This window comes from Strigops habroptila, chromosome 1 (genome assembly GCF_004027225.2).
Source record: "Strigops habroptila isolate Jane chromosome 1, bStrHab1.2.pri, whole genome shotgun sequence".
Classification (NCBI taxonomy): Eukaryota; Metazoa; Chordata; class Aves; order Psittaciformes; family Psittacidae; genus Strigops; species Strigops habroptila.
In genome coordinates, this window is record NC_044277.2 from 524,154 (window position 1) to 541,676 (window position 17,523).

At 61.3% G+C, this 17,523-nt stretch overlaps 2 protein-coding genes across 2 annotated transcripts in view; one reads left to right on the forward strand and one right to left on the reverse strand.

The window, feature by feature from the left end:
• BOP1 (BOP1 ribosomal biogenesis factor) overlaps positions 1 to 17,523 on the reverse strand; it is a 48,125-nt gene that overhangs the window by 4,268 nt on the left and 26,334 nt on the right. The window contains exons 3-9 of the mRNA XM_030487094.2: positions 2,411 to 2,565; positions 2,080 to 2,197; positions 1,886 to 1,987; positions 1,375 to 1,587; positions 725 to 886; positions 349 to 429; positions 192 to 261 (exon numbers count right to left, since the gene is read on the reverse strand). Coding sequence (XP_030342954.1) covers positions 192 to 261; positions 349 to 429; positions 725 to 886; positions 1,375 to 1,587; positions 1,886 to 1,987; positions 2,080 to 2,197; positions 2,411 to 2,565 — 901 coding nt within the window. The remainder of the gene's footprint in view (positions 1 to 191; positions 262 to 348; positions 430 to 724; positions 887 to 1,374; positions 1,588 to 1,885; positions 1,988 to 2,079; positions 2,198 to 2,410; positions 2,566 to 17,523) is intronic.
• SCX (scleraxis bHLH transcription factor) lies at positions 7,080 to 14,590 on the forward strand. The gene is made up of 2 exons (XM_030487206.1): positions 7,080 to 7,814; positions 13,906 to 14,590. The coding sequence occupies exons 1-2, from the start codon at positions 7,293 to 7,295 to the stop codon at positions 13,942 to 13,944; spliced, it is 561 nt and encodes a 186-aa protein (XP_030343066.1). The 5' UTR covers positions 7,080 to 7,292; the 3' UTR covers positions 13,945 to 14,590.

Consider the following 17,523-nt stretch of genomic DNA (forward strand, 5'->3'; position numbering starts at 1 on the left):
CCCCTCTCCAGGTTTCCTGGAGCCCCTTTAGGCACTGGAGCTGCTCTAAGGTCTCCCCTTCACGCAGCAGAGGGGGAGAATCCCCCTTGACCTGCTACCATGGGATGATGATGGGACCAGTTCCATCACTGGGACAAAGCTGGTGCACCCGGCACATCTGGAATGCCCCCATCTGGGGGTCACATCCTCACCTGACACCAGCCACTGCCCACTGGGACTGATGCTGAGGCACCGCACCAGGCTCGTGTGGCCACGGTAGACCTGAGGATGGAGACAGGAGATGAGTAAGGGCCCCACACAGCGCATGGACACACACACTGACCCCCCCAGCCCCATGCATCCACTTACCAGGGCCTGGGTGGTCGGGAAGGGCTGCAGATCCCGTGGTTTTGGCAGCTTGGGGATGAGATCCTCTGGATCCACGTTGACCTGTGAGAGTGAGATACACCCAGTCTGCACCTCAGCATCCCGGTGCTGGCGCCGTGTGCCATTGGCAGGCTCTGCTGGAAAGCCCAAGCTCAGGGCTTGGAGCAGAGTGGGGTCATAGGAAAGAGCTTTTGGGAGCGTGGGCACATCCCTCATCCCAGCTCAGGAGCCCTGTAGCACATTGCGAGCAGTGCTGCAGGTAAGTGATGGGCACCAGGAGCAGTGGGTTGTGTCCCGGGTGCCATCGGGGCACACAGAGGCTGGAGCAGAGGCCAGAGGCCCTCCCCAGGACCCTCACCCTCATCTTCCTCTGGCGCGGGCAGAGGTAGAGGTCGAGGCAGCGCTCGAAGCGCTCGTGGATGAAGCGGGGGAAGGCGGGCACTGCCCGCAGGCTGCGGTGCTGCTGCGGCACGAAGCTCAGCCTCCGCTGCGCCGGCTCCTGCTGCTCCCACGCCAGCCTCTGTGGGGAGGAAAGGACACGGTCAGGGGGGCTGGCAGCACCCCTGGGGCTGAGGTGCTGCTGCCCCGCGCTGGTACCACCCCCCGAGCTGAGCAAGGACCACCCTCGAGCTGGGTCCTCACCATGACATGGTGCTGACCCCATCTGCCTCCCACCAACCCTCCTCAGCCTGACAGGGACCTGCTGCCTGCTTTTCCACCCATTCCCTGGGCTCAATGTCCCTCTGGATCCAGCACACATCCCACACCAGAAAACCCCTCAGCTTGGACACCATTCCCTGCTATTGCTCCCTGAGAGGAGGCCCCACTTCTCATCTCATTCAAGGCTGAGGAACCTTTGCTTTCATTCCCTTTGCAAGGTCTCAATGCATCTCCACAGGATCTGGTCTCTAGGGTGCCCTTCCAAGGCGCAGCCCCCCCCCGGATCCCAGCACCCACCAAGCTCCCGCGTTCCCAGTGCTTTCCCCATGGCTCCTGGTCACTCCTCACCTCCTCCTCGCTGAGCAGGTACTCGGGAGGGGGGTTGTAGGACTCCTCATGCCCAGGCAGCTTCATCTTGGGAGCTGGGACGTGCATCTTGTGGCGGCCCAGGATGGAGTTGGGATCCTCATGAGCCCACAGGTCGTAGTATGTTGGTGTGTCATCCTTGGGCTTCCGAGGCTTGATCCAGCCCATCTTGATGGCATGGACTAGCTTGGAGACCTGTGGGGCAGGGAGAGATCAACCATGGGAGTCCTTAGGCTTGGGGAGGAGGTGTGAGATGTGAGGGTGGAAACGGATGCTTCTGGGCACAGTTCTGCAGCCCTGGGAGCCTGGTGGGGCTGTGCAGGACCAGAGGACATGGACATGTGTAGGAACAGTCATAGGGGTGGGAGAATCATGGCAGGGACAGGAGGTGTTGCTGGGGAGGAGAGCAGCCACCTAAGCCTTGAGCTCTGTGTGTGAATGGGGGGCTCTGGTCACAGGCAGAGCTCACCCAAGGTGCCATCAACCCTCTCACCTTCTCCTTCTCGATGAGGGAGGGGATGAAGCTCCTCTTGTCCGCAGGGCGATTGGTCACCGGGTGGATCATGACCTCGTGGGTGAAGAAATCAACGGCGGGCTGGGGAAGACACAGACCCATGGTGGTGGTGCTGCTCCTGCCCAGCCTGGGGCAGCCCCGTGCTTGGAGCAAGAGCAGTGCCATGGTCCTACCTCGTAGGGGTTGAAGTGGACATCCCCAAACTGCCCTTTCTGGAGCCGATGCACCAGGTCAATCTGCTCGTCTGTCAGCTTTATGTCTGCACCCGTCATCTTGTCCTGCACCGTTCTCCTGCAGGGCACCAAATGGGCTGGGCTGGGGCTGGGCTGCAGCAGCCTCACGGTGGTACAAGCCCCAGAACCACGAAGCCACACGCCTGGAGTCACACCAGGAGAGCTGGAGGCCTCCAGCCCGTCCTCTCCAGCCCGTGGAGTGTTTCAAGCCCTGGTGTGGACACACACGCTCCACACCAAGCACCACCGTGGCCTTCCCCAACATGCTCACCAGTAGTCGGGGTTCTCCATCTTCTCCAAGAACATGTCCAGCTCGTCCTTGTTCCGGATGGGTTTGTAGATCTTCTTGCCCTCCAGGTCGTAGCCGATGTGTGGGAAGTCCTGGTACCACTCCATGGGGATGTTGCCCACCGTGTTGCGGATGTCCTGGAGGGAAGCAGAGGGAAAGGGTGTGAGGGGAGGGTTGGGGGCACCACTGCAAGCAGCTGCACCCCTGGGTGCCAGGGGGGTAAAAAGGAGTTGGGGAAGGTGATGTCCATGCTGTTGCCTCCTTGTTGCCCTTCTGAAGGCAGTGAGGATGCCCCCAGACCCCCCTGGCTGCCCTGGCACTCACAGGGCTGGAGATGGGAGCACCGGGATGGGGCTCCGCATGTGGCCGCAGGTCCCACAGCTCCATGGCTCTGGGCACCACACGTGGCCACGGGTCCCACAGCTCTGAGCAGCTACATGCGGGCAGATGGGACCCGATGGTGGGGTGCTGCCCCCCTGCTCCTCACCCCTGCAGCCTCTCCCTGTTGCCCTCGGGATGCAGAGACCCCATCCCCAGTTCCATCCCATGGGATGGAGGTGTGAAGCGACCTGTGCCCCCACACCCCGCAGTCAGGGGTCACCTCTCCCCACGGCTCCATCTGGTCCCCATAAACACTCTGCAAACAACATGGAAAAGCAGCAGGAGCGCCGGGAAGGCCGAGCTGGGGGAGCCCTGTGGCCACGCTGGATCCATCCATCACCCTCCACGCCGTCAGCGCAGGATGTGAGCACCCCCGCGGGGATCCGGGCAGGAATTCTCCCCCCAGCATCAGCAGGGGCTGGGCTGGTCCCGGGAAGCTGCTGCTGCACTTGGCTGGAGGCACGGATGAGACCCTCAGGGCTTCCTGGACCACCCAGGACTGAGCCAGCAGAGCCCCATCATCTGCAGGTTGGGCTCATCTGGCCACTGCCCTCTGCAGACACCCAGTTGAGGCTCATGCGGACAGACAGACACCGGGATGTCGGCTCTGGAAGCCTCATCCCTTGGCTGACAGTGGGAAAAGCCAGAAGTTCCTCACCATGAGGGTGGTGGGACACTGGAAGGGGTTGAAGGGAGAAGCTGTGGCTGCCCCATCCCTGGCAGTGTTCAAGGCCAGGTTGGACACAGGGGCTTGGAGCAACCTGCTCTAGTGGAAGGTGTCCCTGCCCGGGGCAGGGGTTGGAGCTGGAGGAGCTTCAAGGTCCCTTCAACCCAAACCGTTCCATGGTTCTGTGCAAGGTGTCATCCAAGAGATCTCCAGCAGCCCAGCAGCCTCCTGTCTCTGGGCTGCCCCAGCACAGCCCCAGCAGATGCTGGTGAGGTGCCTGATGCCCACATCTCCGTGGTGGTACCAGCTCTTGGCCAGGCAGGAGCTTGCAGCCACGTATCAGGTACGAGCTGCTGCCTCGCTTGGGAAGGACGTTTCTGCCCAGAGCAATGGGGCAGGAGCTGGTGGCTCCCCGAGGGGTGTCCAGGCAGAGACAGGAGTCCCACAGGCACCGATCCCGGGTGAGGACATGGGGCACATGGAACAGGACTTGCCCACGGCCGGATCTCCAGCCACGGCCCAGCAGAGCAGGACTAGCTGCAGCATCAGCCTGCCTGAGCCCGGACTGGGCGAATCTTCCCGAAGGCCGGCTCAGCTCCGCCAGGAGCTGTGGCCTTGACGCAGGAATCCCTGCAGGAGCACTGCCAGGATCCCTGCTGGGATCCTGGAACCAGGCACCAGCCCCAGGGGTCCTTGCTGGCCCTGTGGGAGCTGCGATGGGGCACCCTGCACCCCGAAGCTGGAGGTGTCCCATGCCAGGATGGGCTCCATGCCCTCATCCGTCACTCGGTGCTTGGCACAGAGACCCCAGCGACTGCTCGGGAGGACACTGGGGGTGCCCAGCTCTGGCTGTTGGGGCAGGGAGCAAACCCCAAAGCACTGATGGTGGTGTTGGTCACGACCATGGTCTCAGCTCTGACAGCATCCCATAGGGATGCACATGCCTGGAGCCACCACGGGAGGAGATCCAGGCTGAGGGGCTATTCCCCAGCAGTGGGATTCATGTTCCCCCCCAGTCCCACAGTGCAAAGAAGAGCAAATTCCTCGAGCCCGAGCTCCCTGAGGGTCTGAAGCAGCCCAGTAGCCCCAGTCCCATCCACCACCACTCCTGTGCCATTAACACGTCGGGTCGGGAGTGCGGGGGGAGCGCGGAGCCCCCGGCGCGGCGCTGCCGTCACTCAGCCTCCCGTCTGGAAGTTGTTCTTGGATGGGCCCTGGGCATTCCTAGACGCACATTCCTGGCAGCTGGAGAGCCCCCTAGGAAAGATTCTTCTCTTGAAAATATCCGGTCCACGTGGAGAGGAGAAAGGGGCCGGGGCAGGCTCAGCCCTCCCACCCCGGCGGCCGCGGCGTGACGGGGATCCCGGCACCCCGGGAGGCTGCACCCCCAGCCACGCTTCCCGTGGGAGCACCGGGAAACCCTCTGCGTGGAGGGAAGCTCCGCAGAGCCCGGGGTCAGGTTGTCTGCCCCGTGCTCCGCAGGGCTCTTAGCAGGGAAGGGCAGATCCTGAAAGTGGGAATAGGCAGACGGAAAAGGGAGCACGGAAGTCCAGCACCTCAGTGCATGGAGCATGGCAGGGCAGGGGATGGATCGCAGCAGGGAATTTCTGGCTCCTCTCTGGGAGAAGGCGGCTCCTACTCCAGGCTCCGCTGACCTGCCAGGGCTGGGAAGACCATGCCCAAAGCAGGACATCATGGAAGCAATGTGGGAAGCCAGCAGAGCCCCGGGGCCAAGGGCTGGGACGCTGCGACCGCCAGCACCAAATGTCTTTGCTTGTCTAAGACCAAGCCAGGGCCCCGTCTGGGGCTCTGTCCCCAGCATCACCTGCACACGGGACCCCCCTCCACCCCGGCCCGAGCCGGAGGGACACGGACGTGCCTCCCAGCAGGAAGGACAGCGCCGGGAAAGCGCCCAGGGATCGCGCTTGGATGGAAGGTGCTAGAGAAAGGCACGATCATTAGTGGAGCTAAACGAAAGCAGATGCCTCCAGGAGCCCGGGCTTCCAAAGCACACACCGGGAGCACCGCGCGAGGAGGTGACAGAGGATTCCAGGAGCTGCTGCCGAGCTGTGCTAGCACATTGCAGAGGTGCAGAGCTGGCTCCGAGTCACAACAGCCCGTGCTGGGGAGCGTGTTCCGGCGGGATGCATGGGGGGAACCTGAGACTTCCCAGCAAACAGCAATTCCCGTTTCTGGGCAGGTCACAACGCTGCCGATCACCAGCCACACAAAGCGGGCTCCGGCTGTGGGTCTGCAGGGGGTGAGCAGGACCTGGGCTCTGCTGCTCTGCTCGCACAAAGACACAATCTACATCGAAGGGGACACGCTCCCACTGTCACAACTCCTGTTTCATGGAGCCGGGCAGCCCGGAGCTGAGCCCCCTGCCCTGCAGACGCAGCCTGCTCCAGTGCTCAGGGGTCCACAGCTCCTCCGGAGCCATCCTGGGCGCTGGGTCCCAGCCCCACACCTTAGGGACACGCCTGGGATGCTGTGGGGCTCCAGAGGAGGAGGCTGGTGGCCTTCACTGGGTTCAAACCTTCGTGCCTGCCCTGTGCAAGGGACTGGCCGGGCCTGCAGTGTCCAGAGCTGCCCTGCAGCACCTCCATGGCTCCAGGCCCACGGAAACAAGCACCCCTGGGGCTGCCACCAAGCCACGAGCCCCGTGAGCTTGGGGCAGGTTGTAAAGTCAACCCTGCAGCAGAGCTGGGTTCCCTGGGCATGGCAGAGCCGGTGCGGGGATGGGGATGGGTTATGGGGATGGGTTATGGGCCAGGTTATAGGGACAAGTTACTGGGATGGGTTGTGGGGACGGGTTATGGAACAGGTTCTGGGGACAGGTCCTGGGGCAGGTTACAGGGACAGAATTGGGCTCTGCACCCTGTACACAACACAAATCCTGCTCTGATTGGGGAGGGAATCAAAGCAAACCAAAGCCATTGGCGTGCTCCAGGCGGGAGCTGTGCTGGAGGCGTGCGGCTGGGCAGCTCCTCAAGGGTTAATTCCTGCCTCTCTGCCCCATTAGCAGCAGCAGCAGCAGCAGGATGGATTTGGTCACGCTGTGGGGAGGGGAGGGAGCTCTCAGGGGCTCTCTTTGCCAGGCACCAATCCTGAGCAGGAGCTTGTGTCCCCAGCCCCAACCTGGGAGTGACGCAGCCCGTGCCCATCCCTGCCCCAGGCACGAGCTGGGGCATGGGGCTGGGGGATCCTTCTTCCCACCCCACCGTGTGGGGTCCTCTGGGAGCCCCCATGGCCCCAGTGCTCCCATCAGCACCGTGCCCATGCAGGTGATGGATGAGGATGCTGCACGCGCCGCCGCGTGCCCGCCGCGTGCGGAGGCCCATGGCTGGTGGGTGAAGCCCTCCTCATCCTCACCGTGCTGGCTGCAGCCCCTTGGCCGCGGGCGGGACCCCCTGCCCGAGCCCGGAAGGGTTAAATCCCCTTCGGGGCTGGAGGGTGAGCTCAGGTAGGCGTGAGCCTGCGGGCTCCCACTTCCAGAGCTCTGGAGCAGCCGCTGGAGCCGGAGGAGGGGCCTGGCTGACCATTGCTGTGCTATAAAACTCAGCTCCTGCCACACTCAGCGTCTTAAGATGCACATGTGTGGGGAGAGGAAGGAGCAGCCCAGCCTGTGAGCAGCCCTTAACCCCTTCTGCGCCCAGAGAACCGGTGGGAGCCGGAAAGGGGGGACCCCCCAGAGCAGCAGCACCTCCAAAGCGGAGCCCCCCCGGGGCAGGGCAACGCGAGGCAGCAGCATGAGCGCCTGGAGCTGAGGTCGGAGCGCGGTGGTGTCCCCGTCCCGCCGTCCCCTCGACACCCACCATGTCCTTTGCCATGCTGCGCTCGGCCCCCAGCCGGTTCCTGTACCCCGAGATCAGCATGCTGTCGGAGGATGAGGAGAATGGCAGCGAGAGCTCGGGCTCCGAGGAGAAGCCCTACCACCTGGACGCCGACGGCTATGGCCTCAAAGCCGCCAAGCGCCGGCACGGCAAGAAGCCCACCCGGCTGCACCGGGAGCCGCGGCAGCGCCACACGGCCAACGCGCGGGAGCGGGACCGCACCAACAGCGTCAACACGGCCTTCACGGCGCTGCGCACCCTCATCCCCACCGAGCCGGCCGACAGGAAGCTCTCCAAGATCGAGACGCTGCGCCTGGCCTCCAGCTACATCTCCCACCTGGGCAACGTGCTGCTGGTGGGCGAGGCGTGCGGCGACGGGCAGCCCTGCCACACCACGCCGGCCTTCTACCACCACGGCGGCGGCGGCAGCCCCGCGGCGCGCGACCCCGACGCCTCCCAGCCCAAACAGATCTGCACTTTCTGCCTCAGCAACCAGAGGAAGCTGGTGAGTGCCTGCTCGGGGTGACACGGCGTGGGGGGACCCCCGGGTGATAGCGAGTGCTGGGTGCTGGCAATGGCTCTGCCGTCACTGGGGTGGTGTGAGCAGCTTGTGCAAGGAGGGGGATAGGGAGCACTGGGTGCTGGCAATGGGTCTGTGGTCACTGGGGTGGTGTGAGCTGAGGTGTGAGGAGGGGGACAGGGAACACCAGGTGCTGGCAATGGCTCTGCCGTCATTGGGGTGGTGTGAGCTGGTTGTGTGAGGAGGGGGACAGGGAGCACTGGGTGCTGGCAATGGGTCTGCAGTCACTGGGGTGGTGTGAGTTGAGGTGTGATGACTCCCGTTGGGAACATGCACCAGATCCCATCAGTGAGCCCTAAACCCTAAACTGGCAAATACAGTGCTTCCTTCACCATGTCCACATTTGCCACCCAAACCCATGGCCCCTGCTCCAAATCCCACCCGTGTTCACTACAAGGCAAAGGATGGGAGGAGATGCTATGAGTGTCAGGAATGGATTTTAGGAGCTGGAAAACAAGAGGCAAAGGGAAAGCAGGAGCTTGGGAAGAGGCTGTGGCTCTGCCTGGCAGAGTGCAGGCAATGGAGAGGTGAGAGGGATTTGGGTGCAGAGCTGGCCAAGAGCACCAGTGGGACCAACAGGAGCTGTAATGGCCAGCCCAGTTCACCCAGCGCGCCCCGCTCCTGGCTCTGCACCCCGGCTCTGCAGCATCCTGGCAGGCAGCACCAGCGCTGCCAACACAGGTCCATGGCCATGCTGGGGCGGGCAACCACCACCCATGGAGGGGGAGCTGGAGCCCTCTCCGTGGGGACATGGGGAACATCCAGCTTCCAACGGGAGCTTGGCCGAGGCTCTGGGGGCTGTTGGCACCGGCTGCCACCGCGGCACAGCCCTGCCTGTCCCCAGCAGACCTTGCAGGGCCATGTGGAGCTCCAGCCTGTCCTGGGGCGCTGCTGACAGCCAGGGCAGCTCCTGCCACGCACACACAGCCCCGGGGAACCAGGGCACTGCAAGGACGTGGCCGTCAAGAGCCTCGGCCTCGCTTGAGAAGGTTGAGGTTGAGGAACCTGTTGGTCTCCTGCGTGGTGCAGATGGCCTTGGGCAGGGTAGAGGTGGAAGAGAAGGACAAGAGCTGGGGCAGAGGTGTCAGGGTGGAAGCCAGACCTATGTGCGCACGCTCCACCATTAGAACCAGTTTAACCCAGTGAGCAATGCCCTGCAGAGGGAGGAGAGGTCTTTGTTAAGGATTCAAGGCTCATTTAAGCATGAAGTGCTGGCGGCAAAACCCATCCCGAGCAAACTCTGGAGTATTTCAGAGCAGGAAAGCCCCAAACCCTGTCAATCCCCCTGGCACGTCCTTCCCCAGCTCGCTAAAGGGACGGAGCTGGGAGCAGCAGTTGGGAATCTGCATCCGCTGGGATTTGCTAAGCTTTAGGTCACCAAAGCTCCTTCCACTTGGGCAGTGGAGACCAAGAGCCTGGAACTTCCAGTTGACCCGTGTCAGACCCTTCCCCTGGTGAGGGATGCAAAGTGCCCTCGAGCACCAGGAAGCTGCTCCAGCCGCTGTTATCCCAGCTCAGACACAGAAGCTGCAGGTGGGGAAGCTCCTACAGGGCTGAAGTGGAGAATTCCTCCACTTCCCAGTCAGCAGCTTGGAAACCTCCTGTAGCAGCTTTAGAGATCAAACATTCCCCATTTTTGCCCCAATTCCATCAATTCCCTTCGTCACTTTTGCATCAATTCTGATCAATCCCCGTCGTCGCTTTTCCATCAATTCCCGCCACCACTTTTCCATCAATTCCCGTCACCACTTTTCCATCAATTCCCAACAATTTCTGTCATCACTTCTGCACCAATTCCAACCCATTCCCATCACCACTTCTGTACCAATTCCAACCAATTCCCATCACCTCTTTTGCACCAATTCCAATATATTCCTATTGCCACTTTTCCATCAATTCCCATCAATTCCATCACCACTTTTCCATCAATTCCGATCAATCCCTGCACTGATTCCAATAAATTCCCACCACCACTTTTCCATCAATTCCCATCGCCCCTTTGGCACCAATTCCCATTAAATCCCATCACCGCTTTTCTATTGATGATAAATTCCCACTGCCGCTTTGCATCAATTCCGGTCAATTCCCATCCCGTCTTTTGCTCCAATTCCAATGAATTCCCTTTGCTACTTTTCCATTTATTCCCATCAATCCCCATTGCCATTTTTCCATCAATTCCCATCACCATTTTTCCTTCAATCCCGAGCAGTGCTCCCTCCGTGCTGGAGATTTTAGGGCCAGACAACAACTCGACAGGTTTTTATTGTGTGTTGAAGGAATGAAATAAACCCCTTTTCCCGGGAGATGGAAGCGATCTCCAGAGCTGCAAACACGGAGCACCTGGATCTCAGCTCCGTGGCGGGTGGAAGGGACCTGGAATGCCACATGGCCACTGTCCTGCCCAGGAGCCAGCTCCAAAGCTGCCCCAGCGCCAGCGTGCGCGGCAGCTCCAGCCCTTGGCTCTGCAGGCTCCGGAGCGCAGCACGGAGCAACTCGGAGAGCCCATTCCCATTGACCTGTCCATGGGAAGGAGGCAGAGCTGCTCCTGCTTCCCCAGACACACACCCCATGATCAGGCTGAGAGAGCTGGGCTGGGGCAGCCTGGAGAGGAGAAGGCTCCTGAAGGGGAGACCTTAGAGCAGCTCCAGTGCCTAAAGGGGCTCCAGGAAACCTGGAGAGGGGCTTTGGACAAGGGGAATGGCTTTAACCTGCCAGAGGGAAGATTGAGATGAGCTCTTAGGCAGAAGAACAGCTCTTCCCTGTGAGGGTGCTGAGGCGCTGGCACAGGGTGCCCAGAGAAGCTGTGGCTGCCCCATCCCTGGCAGTGTTCAAGGCCAGGTTGGACACAGGGGTTTGGAGCAACCTGCTCTAGTGGAAGGTGTCCCTGCCCGGGGCAGGGGCTGGAGCTGGAGGAGCTTTAAGGTCTCTCCCAACACAAACCATCCCATGGTTCCATGATGTCACTTCAACCCATGTGGCCTTGTGGTACGTGATTCTGCCCCCACCTCCATCCGTGCTGGGCACACCGTGACTCCAAGCGGGAAGCAGCACCCGGCGGGCACAAGCACTGGCGCAGATTCATGGTGCATGACTCAGCCTCGCCCCCTGGCATCCCGACGCCGCCGTCTCCCAGGGACTTTCCCATATTGGGCTGATCCCAACCCCATCCCCCTGGAAAGATCCTGCTTTAACGTGACTCACGGAGGTGCTGCTGCCGCTGGGAAAGGCTGAGCTGGTGCTAAAGGGCTGGTGCCAGATCCTCCAGGTCTAACCAAAACCTGATGGGGACTGGCCTTGGACCATGTCCTAGGCAGGACATGAGCAGCAGGGAGGTGGACTCTCTGCTGGTAGGAATATCACACCTGCCACAGACGCTGCAGGACAATGTGGGGACAGGATGGATGGGATGGTCCCGGCATTCCTAAGGAGCAAGCTTGTGACATTCCCATCATTGGGACACCCCGACACCCCATTTCCAGCCCATGAAGGGTTTGCGCCTCTCCAGGTTCTCCTTTGTGGCTGTTGCTGGTGCCAGGACACAAAGTACTGGTGGGGGAAAACCAGGATTTCTCCTCTGGTGGGGCTGGGAGAGCTCCTGGGAATGATCACGGCTTGGGAGGATTTGGGGATGGATTTGGGCTTGTTTAAACCCCAAAAAGCCCAAATCCAAGCAAGGCCACTGGCTGAGCCCACTCCAGAGCTGAGGAACCTCACAGCATCCTCTGCACGTCCACCACCCTCACAGGGTGCTGATCCCCAGCGCCTGGGGACAGAGACGTGGGGCAGAGGATGGGGGTCCATCCAGTCAGTGCTGGGGTGCAACCAGTTAAAGTGACTGGGAAGTGACCAGCATTGGCCACTCTGTCTTCTGGAACGGGAGCTCCCATCCGCACGGAAAGCAGAGCAGGGAGGGGGCATCGAGGCCATCTGAGAGCTAAAAGGTGCCACGAGGGTGACCACGGCTGGGACCCCCTGTTTCAGGCTGTGTGGTGGGACAAAGGCTGCCCAGACCCCGCTCCTCACAGAGGGTTGACCTGAACCCTCAACCCTGGGCAAGAACAGCGCCAGCGGGTGCCACGTCCCTTCCCAAGCCACAGCAGCAGCTGAGCACCCAACCTTAAACTGGGGGACACCCATCCCAGAGGATTTATGCTCCCGGAGAGGAAGGGGCATGTGCAGGAGACGAGCTGGAGGAAGAGGATGGTTGTGAGGACCCCCGGGTCCCACACAATGCCTGTCCCGGCCGGGGGCACATGGGGCAAGTGTGGGGCATCCACCTCTTCTAGGGCATCTCCTAAACCAGCCCCAGGTCCAGGGAATGGGAGCAGAGGTGTTAGCAGCAGGGATGGAGCAGAGCAATGAGAGGAGCGGTGAGGAGAGGGCATGGGAAGGGGCAAGCACATGCCAGAGAGCAGGAATGAACCTTGTGATTCAGCAGTGAGTGAGGAATTGCAGCCTCCATCAGGGGTAAGAGCGGCTGGGAGGAGAAAGAGAGGAGGAGGAGAAGAGGAGAAGGAGAGGAGGAAGGAAAGGAGGAAGGAGCAGGATGATGGCTTTGGGCAGAACCAGCTGTGCCTGCACCCTGTAAACCTCTGGCAGCTCCTCCCCTGCGGCACCAAGTGCCACGCTGGAGGCACCTCGTCCCTCAGCACGTCCCTCAGCACGACCGGAGCAGGTCACCCTGTCACCAACCCTCCAGACAACCAGACCCTGCACCCACCTGCAGGATTTGTGCCAAAAGAGCCCCACCTGGGGCCCGGGTGGCGCAGGGTTGTAGTGATGGTGCCGGGGAGCGAAGGGGCTCCCTGTGCACCCCGAAACCCCTCCTGGACGTGGTGCGGGGCAGAGCCAGGAGCTCGGTGCCCCAGCGACATCCCCCCCACGGGTCTCGGTGATGGGTCGGCTGCACAGGCCTGTAATTTACTGTTGCTGCTGCACTTAATGGCAGCGGAAAGGCAAGGTGATAGGGGAAAAATATGAGGCGGGATTTTCCGAATCCCCATTTCCTCTCCAGACAGCGCAGAGCTCCTGGGGCCCGAACATCTGGGAAATTGGATTTTCCCATTTCTGAGCTGAGCTCCCCTTCCCCCCCCATCCCCACCCCGGGAACAAAGGAGGAGGCAGCGCCGGAGCCGCACGTGCAGCCGGGGGGAGCAGCACCGCGAGTCCGGAGCGCACGGGGATGTGCCACGGCCACGCTGGCAACGGCCAGGCCAGGAGAGGGGACACGTCACAGCGGCATCGGAGCATGGGGTGGGTGGGGAGGGAGCTGAAAGCTCCTCCAGTGCCAACCCCTGCCAGGGATGGGGCAGCCACAGCTCCTCTGGGCACCCTGTGCCAGCGCCTCAGCACCCTCACAGGGTGCCTCAGAGCTCATCTCAGCCTCCCCTCTGTCAGTCTAACACTTGGTTCCTGGGTGCACCCAACCTGGTCAAACCCCAGATGACCACAAACCCCATCAAAGTGGAGATGAGAAGCACCAGCTTCTGCCTGCACACACCAGGCTGTGGTGCTGCTGGTGCTGCGATGGTGGTAGTAGTGATGGTGGTGCTGCTGGTGGTGGCAATGGCGATGCTGGTGGTAACGGTGGTGCTGGTATTACTGATGTGGCTGCCTCATCCCTGGCAGTGTTCAAGGCCAGGTTGGACACAGGGGCTTGGAGCAACCTGCTCTAGTGGAAGGTGTCCCTGCCCGGGACAGGGGTTGGAACTGGAGGAGCTTTAAGGTCCCTTCCCACCTAAACCATTCCATGACTCCATGATTAGAGTTTCCAAGGCCTCAGCACCAAGGTCCTGGCCGCAGGAACTTGGTCTGTGGGAGAGGGATCTGCTGATCCCTGGGGACACACAGAGGGATGATGATGACATGATCACACCTTGGGAAAAGCTGCCCCACGGCTCCTGGCACTGCCAAGCACCGGTGTGAGGAGCAAGAGGCTCCAGGCTGGAGCCAACGTGCTGGAAAACCTCCCAGCTCCAGGTATGTTCTAACTTGTCCTTCTCCTCCTTGTCTGCAGAGTAAAGACCGAGACAGGAAGACGGCGATTCGGAGCTAGAGGATCATAGGAAGGACAAGGAGGAGCAGAAGGAGGAAGGATGGAAAAGCCACACACCCAAAAACCACAGCCATGGACACTCCTGCCTTCACCCCGCTGCTGGGGAGAGCTGCAGGGGGACCTCACCCTGACCGGACACACGCCTTGGGAGAGGCCGGGCGTCCTCCCGGCTCGAGGGGTGACTGCAATGGGACATGGATATGGACACGGACATGGGCCTGGGCATGGGCATGGATACGGACATGGACATGGCAGGACTTTGCGGCTTGGAGGAACATTGCTCCACGATGGAGCAGCCGCTGCCTGGTGAGCCAAAGGGACAGGAAACTGGCTCCAGGGATGCTCCTTGGGAAGGGAATCCCTGCCTCGGCCTCTGCGGATGCCACAGCGGCTCCCGGGGGAGAGCTGGAGCTTGGACATGTCCCATCAGCCCAGGTCTGACCTGAGCAGCGCTGGGGAAAGCACTGATGGAGAAGGACTCTGCTCCCCCCTTCCCCTTCCAGCTTTGAGCCACTCGATGCCCTGAACTGTGAGTCCTGGGGTGCTGCCTTTGTGGGGTTCAATCAATACATGCTGGTGTTTCATGTCATTGATGTGATAATATAAAGCCTGAGCAATGTGTATAATTAAAGTATGGTTCAGACTCCTGGCAGGAGATTCCTTCCTTCTGGAGCCCTGATCCCCCTCTCACTATGAACCCACACTGGGTTGGTCACCCAGCGATGGAGCAGCCCCTCTGCCCTCCCCCCTGCTCCAGGGTAGGGGGGACCCTCATCAGGGTGGCCTGGGGCGAGCGCCGCCCCCCCTGTGCCACACTCAACCCAGCTGGAGGAGCAGGATCAGGGGCTTGGTGAAAACCAGATGCTGCAGCTGAGCGGAGCTTCCTGGGGAAATAAATCACCCCCCACACGGCTCCGTTTGCCGGCGGCATTCCCAGATTCCATGGGCTGCCCAGAGAAGCTGTGGCTGCCCCATCCCTGGCAGTGTTCAAGGCCAGGTTGGACACAGGGGCTTGGAGCAACCTGCTCCAGTGGAAGGTGTCCCTGCCCGGGGCACTGGATGCGCAGGGCATGGGGGTGTCTCTGTGTCTCCTCACAGACACAGAGGTGGCCCCGCAGCACCTCTCGCTCGTGCTCTGAGCACCCGCTGTGCAGAGGGAACCAGCCCCCACGGCTAAAATGTGCCAGGAAGCATCTTCCTGCTCAGCACAGCCACTGTCCCGGGAGCTGAGACATGATGGAAGGCAAAGAGGTGTCAGGCAGTGTCCCGGGCCCTGCACCTTGTCATAGAGTCGTTGGATGGTTTGGGTTGGGAGGGACCTTAAAGCTCATCCAGTTCTCTGCTTTTCTGGGCACCCTGTGCCAGCGCCTCAGCACCCTCACAGGGAAGAGCTTCTGCCTCAGAGCTCATCTCAGTCTCCCCTCTGGCAGGTTAAAGCCATTCCCCTTGGCCTGTCCCTGCATCCCTTGTCCAAAGCCCCTCTCCAGGTTTCCTGGAGCCCCTTTAGGCCCTGGAGCTGCTCTAAGGTCTCCCCTTCAGGAGCCTTCTCTTCTCCAGCTGAACAGGTTCCCTGTGCCCTGCAGGGATGCAGGGACGTCAGAGGCAGCTCGTGCCAGGGCTCAGCCTCGCTCCTGACGTTAACGGAGCGGGAAGAGGCCGTTTGCTCCACACCAAAGGGCTCGAAGGCCCCGAGGATCCTGTGTGCTGGTGCTTCCCCTGCGGGAGCCCGGCCGGGAGCTGGGCTTTCACCAAGGATTTGGAATCTCCCCTTTAACAGGGATGGAAATTTCTCCAGTTTGAATTTCTCTCCCAGTGGTTCTGAAGCTGGAGGTTTGGAACAGCTCCTGCCCCCGGCAGCACTCAGAGGCACACACAGGCAGTGATGGATACGGCTGCACTGAAAGCGGGAGGCACTGGGGAGGAACAGGACTTAGTGGAGTGCTCAGATCCTGCAGACGAGGCTGCAGCACTCAGCACTCCAGTGATGCTTCAGCAGTTCCAGGGGACGCGGCCAACTCGTCCCCACCCACCCCGAGCTGCTGCGGTCACGCAGGGACAGGGGCTCGGTGCTCACACACAGCAACCCGGCCAGGCAGGATGGTGCTGGGCACCCGCAGGGTCCCTCTGCTGTGCTGGGCACCCGCAGGGTCCCTCCGCCGCAACGGGCACCCGCAGGGTCCCTCTGCTGTGCTGGGCACCCGCAGGGTCCCTCCGCCACACTGGGCACCATGAGGCACAGGAGGCCCCAGGTTGGGTCTGAGCAGCAGCAGTGCCCTGGCATACACTGCACATACCTTGGCAGCAGCAGCTCCAAGATGCTGCCACCGCATCCCACCAGGATCAATTCCAGCCACACATTCCTCTCCCCGCTCATCACCGCTGGCGTTGCCACCAGGCAGATGCTGCTCCACGCGGGTGGAGCAGGGAAGAAGCTGCAAAGTGGCCAGGAAGGGACGTGCTGCACAGGTAGAGCTGTGGGAGCTGCAGCTTTCCCCCTGACCAAGGCCAAGTGCACACGGGTTGTGTCCATGCAGGGAGAGGTGGAAGCTCCCAGGAGCAGCACAACAGCATTCCCAGCTTGGGAAGCTGCTTTGGTCACTGGTTGGTGCCAGGGGACGGGCAGCCATCCATTAAGTGGAGCAATTCCACATGGGAATGTGTGATAGGGTCTGCCCGGGTGCAAGGTGATTTTCCACCACGCATTTGCCCTGGGAAGTCACAAGCAGCTCCAGGATTCACGTGTCTGCCCATGGTCATGGGCTGCAGCTCCATCAGCAACCACATCCCGAGGGACCCGCAGCAAAGCCTGGGAAGGGTCCTGTGAACCCCTCACTGCCCGCCCCGGGCACCGCAGCTCTGCTCTGAATCATGGAATCCTGGAATGGTTTGTGTTGAAGGGACCTTAAAACTCCTCCAGCTCCAACCCCCTGCCCCGGGCAGGGACACCTTCCACTAGAGCAGGTTGCTCCAAGCCCCTGTGTCCAACCTGGCCTTGAACACTGCCAGGGAGGGGGCAGCCACAGCTTCTCTGGGCAACCCGTTCCAGTGTCCCACCACCCTCATGGGGAAGAACTTCCTGCAGTGCCTGCAAGATCTGGCCCTTCCTTGGACCACCATCTGCCCTTATCCATCCTCCCCATCCATCCTTATCCAATGTCCCCATCCATCCTCATCCATGCCCGTTCGACCTGCCCGTCCATCCTTGCCCACCCTCCCAGCTCCTCCTCTGTGCCATGGAGAGGAGGAACGCTGCCACTTTGCCCATTTCCACCCTGTTTCCAAGCACCCAGCCCTGCGGAACAACGGGAATGCTGGAGAACGGGCAGGGAAGGAAGCCCCAACACACCCACAGGCACGGCAGGACTCAACCTGCAGCTCAGCTCCGGGGATCCATTTCCCCACCATTCCACACGGCTGTGGGGCTCGGGGGAGCTCAACAACAGGAAGCCAGTGGTGTAATTTGGAAGGAAATTCCCAAAGCCAAGCCATTAAGGGCTAAAAAGGGGAGACTGCATCCAATCCGATCGGAACAGCAAAATAAAAACCATCCTAATGGCAGGTTCAATATTGAGAGTAACC

What these genes read in the sequence shown, in the direction of transcription:
- SCX (XM_030487206.1), top strand. Translation starts at nt 7,293, where the DNA reads ATGTCCTTTGCCATGCTGCGCTCGGCCCCCAGCCGGTTCCTGTACCCC. An exon ending in TCAGCAACCAGAGGAAGCTG is followed by an intron (nt 7,815 to 13,905) that starts GTGAGTGCCTGC and finishes CCTTGTCTGCAG; the next exon opens with AGTAAAGACCGAGACAGGAA.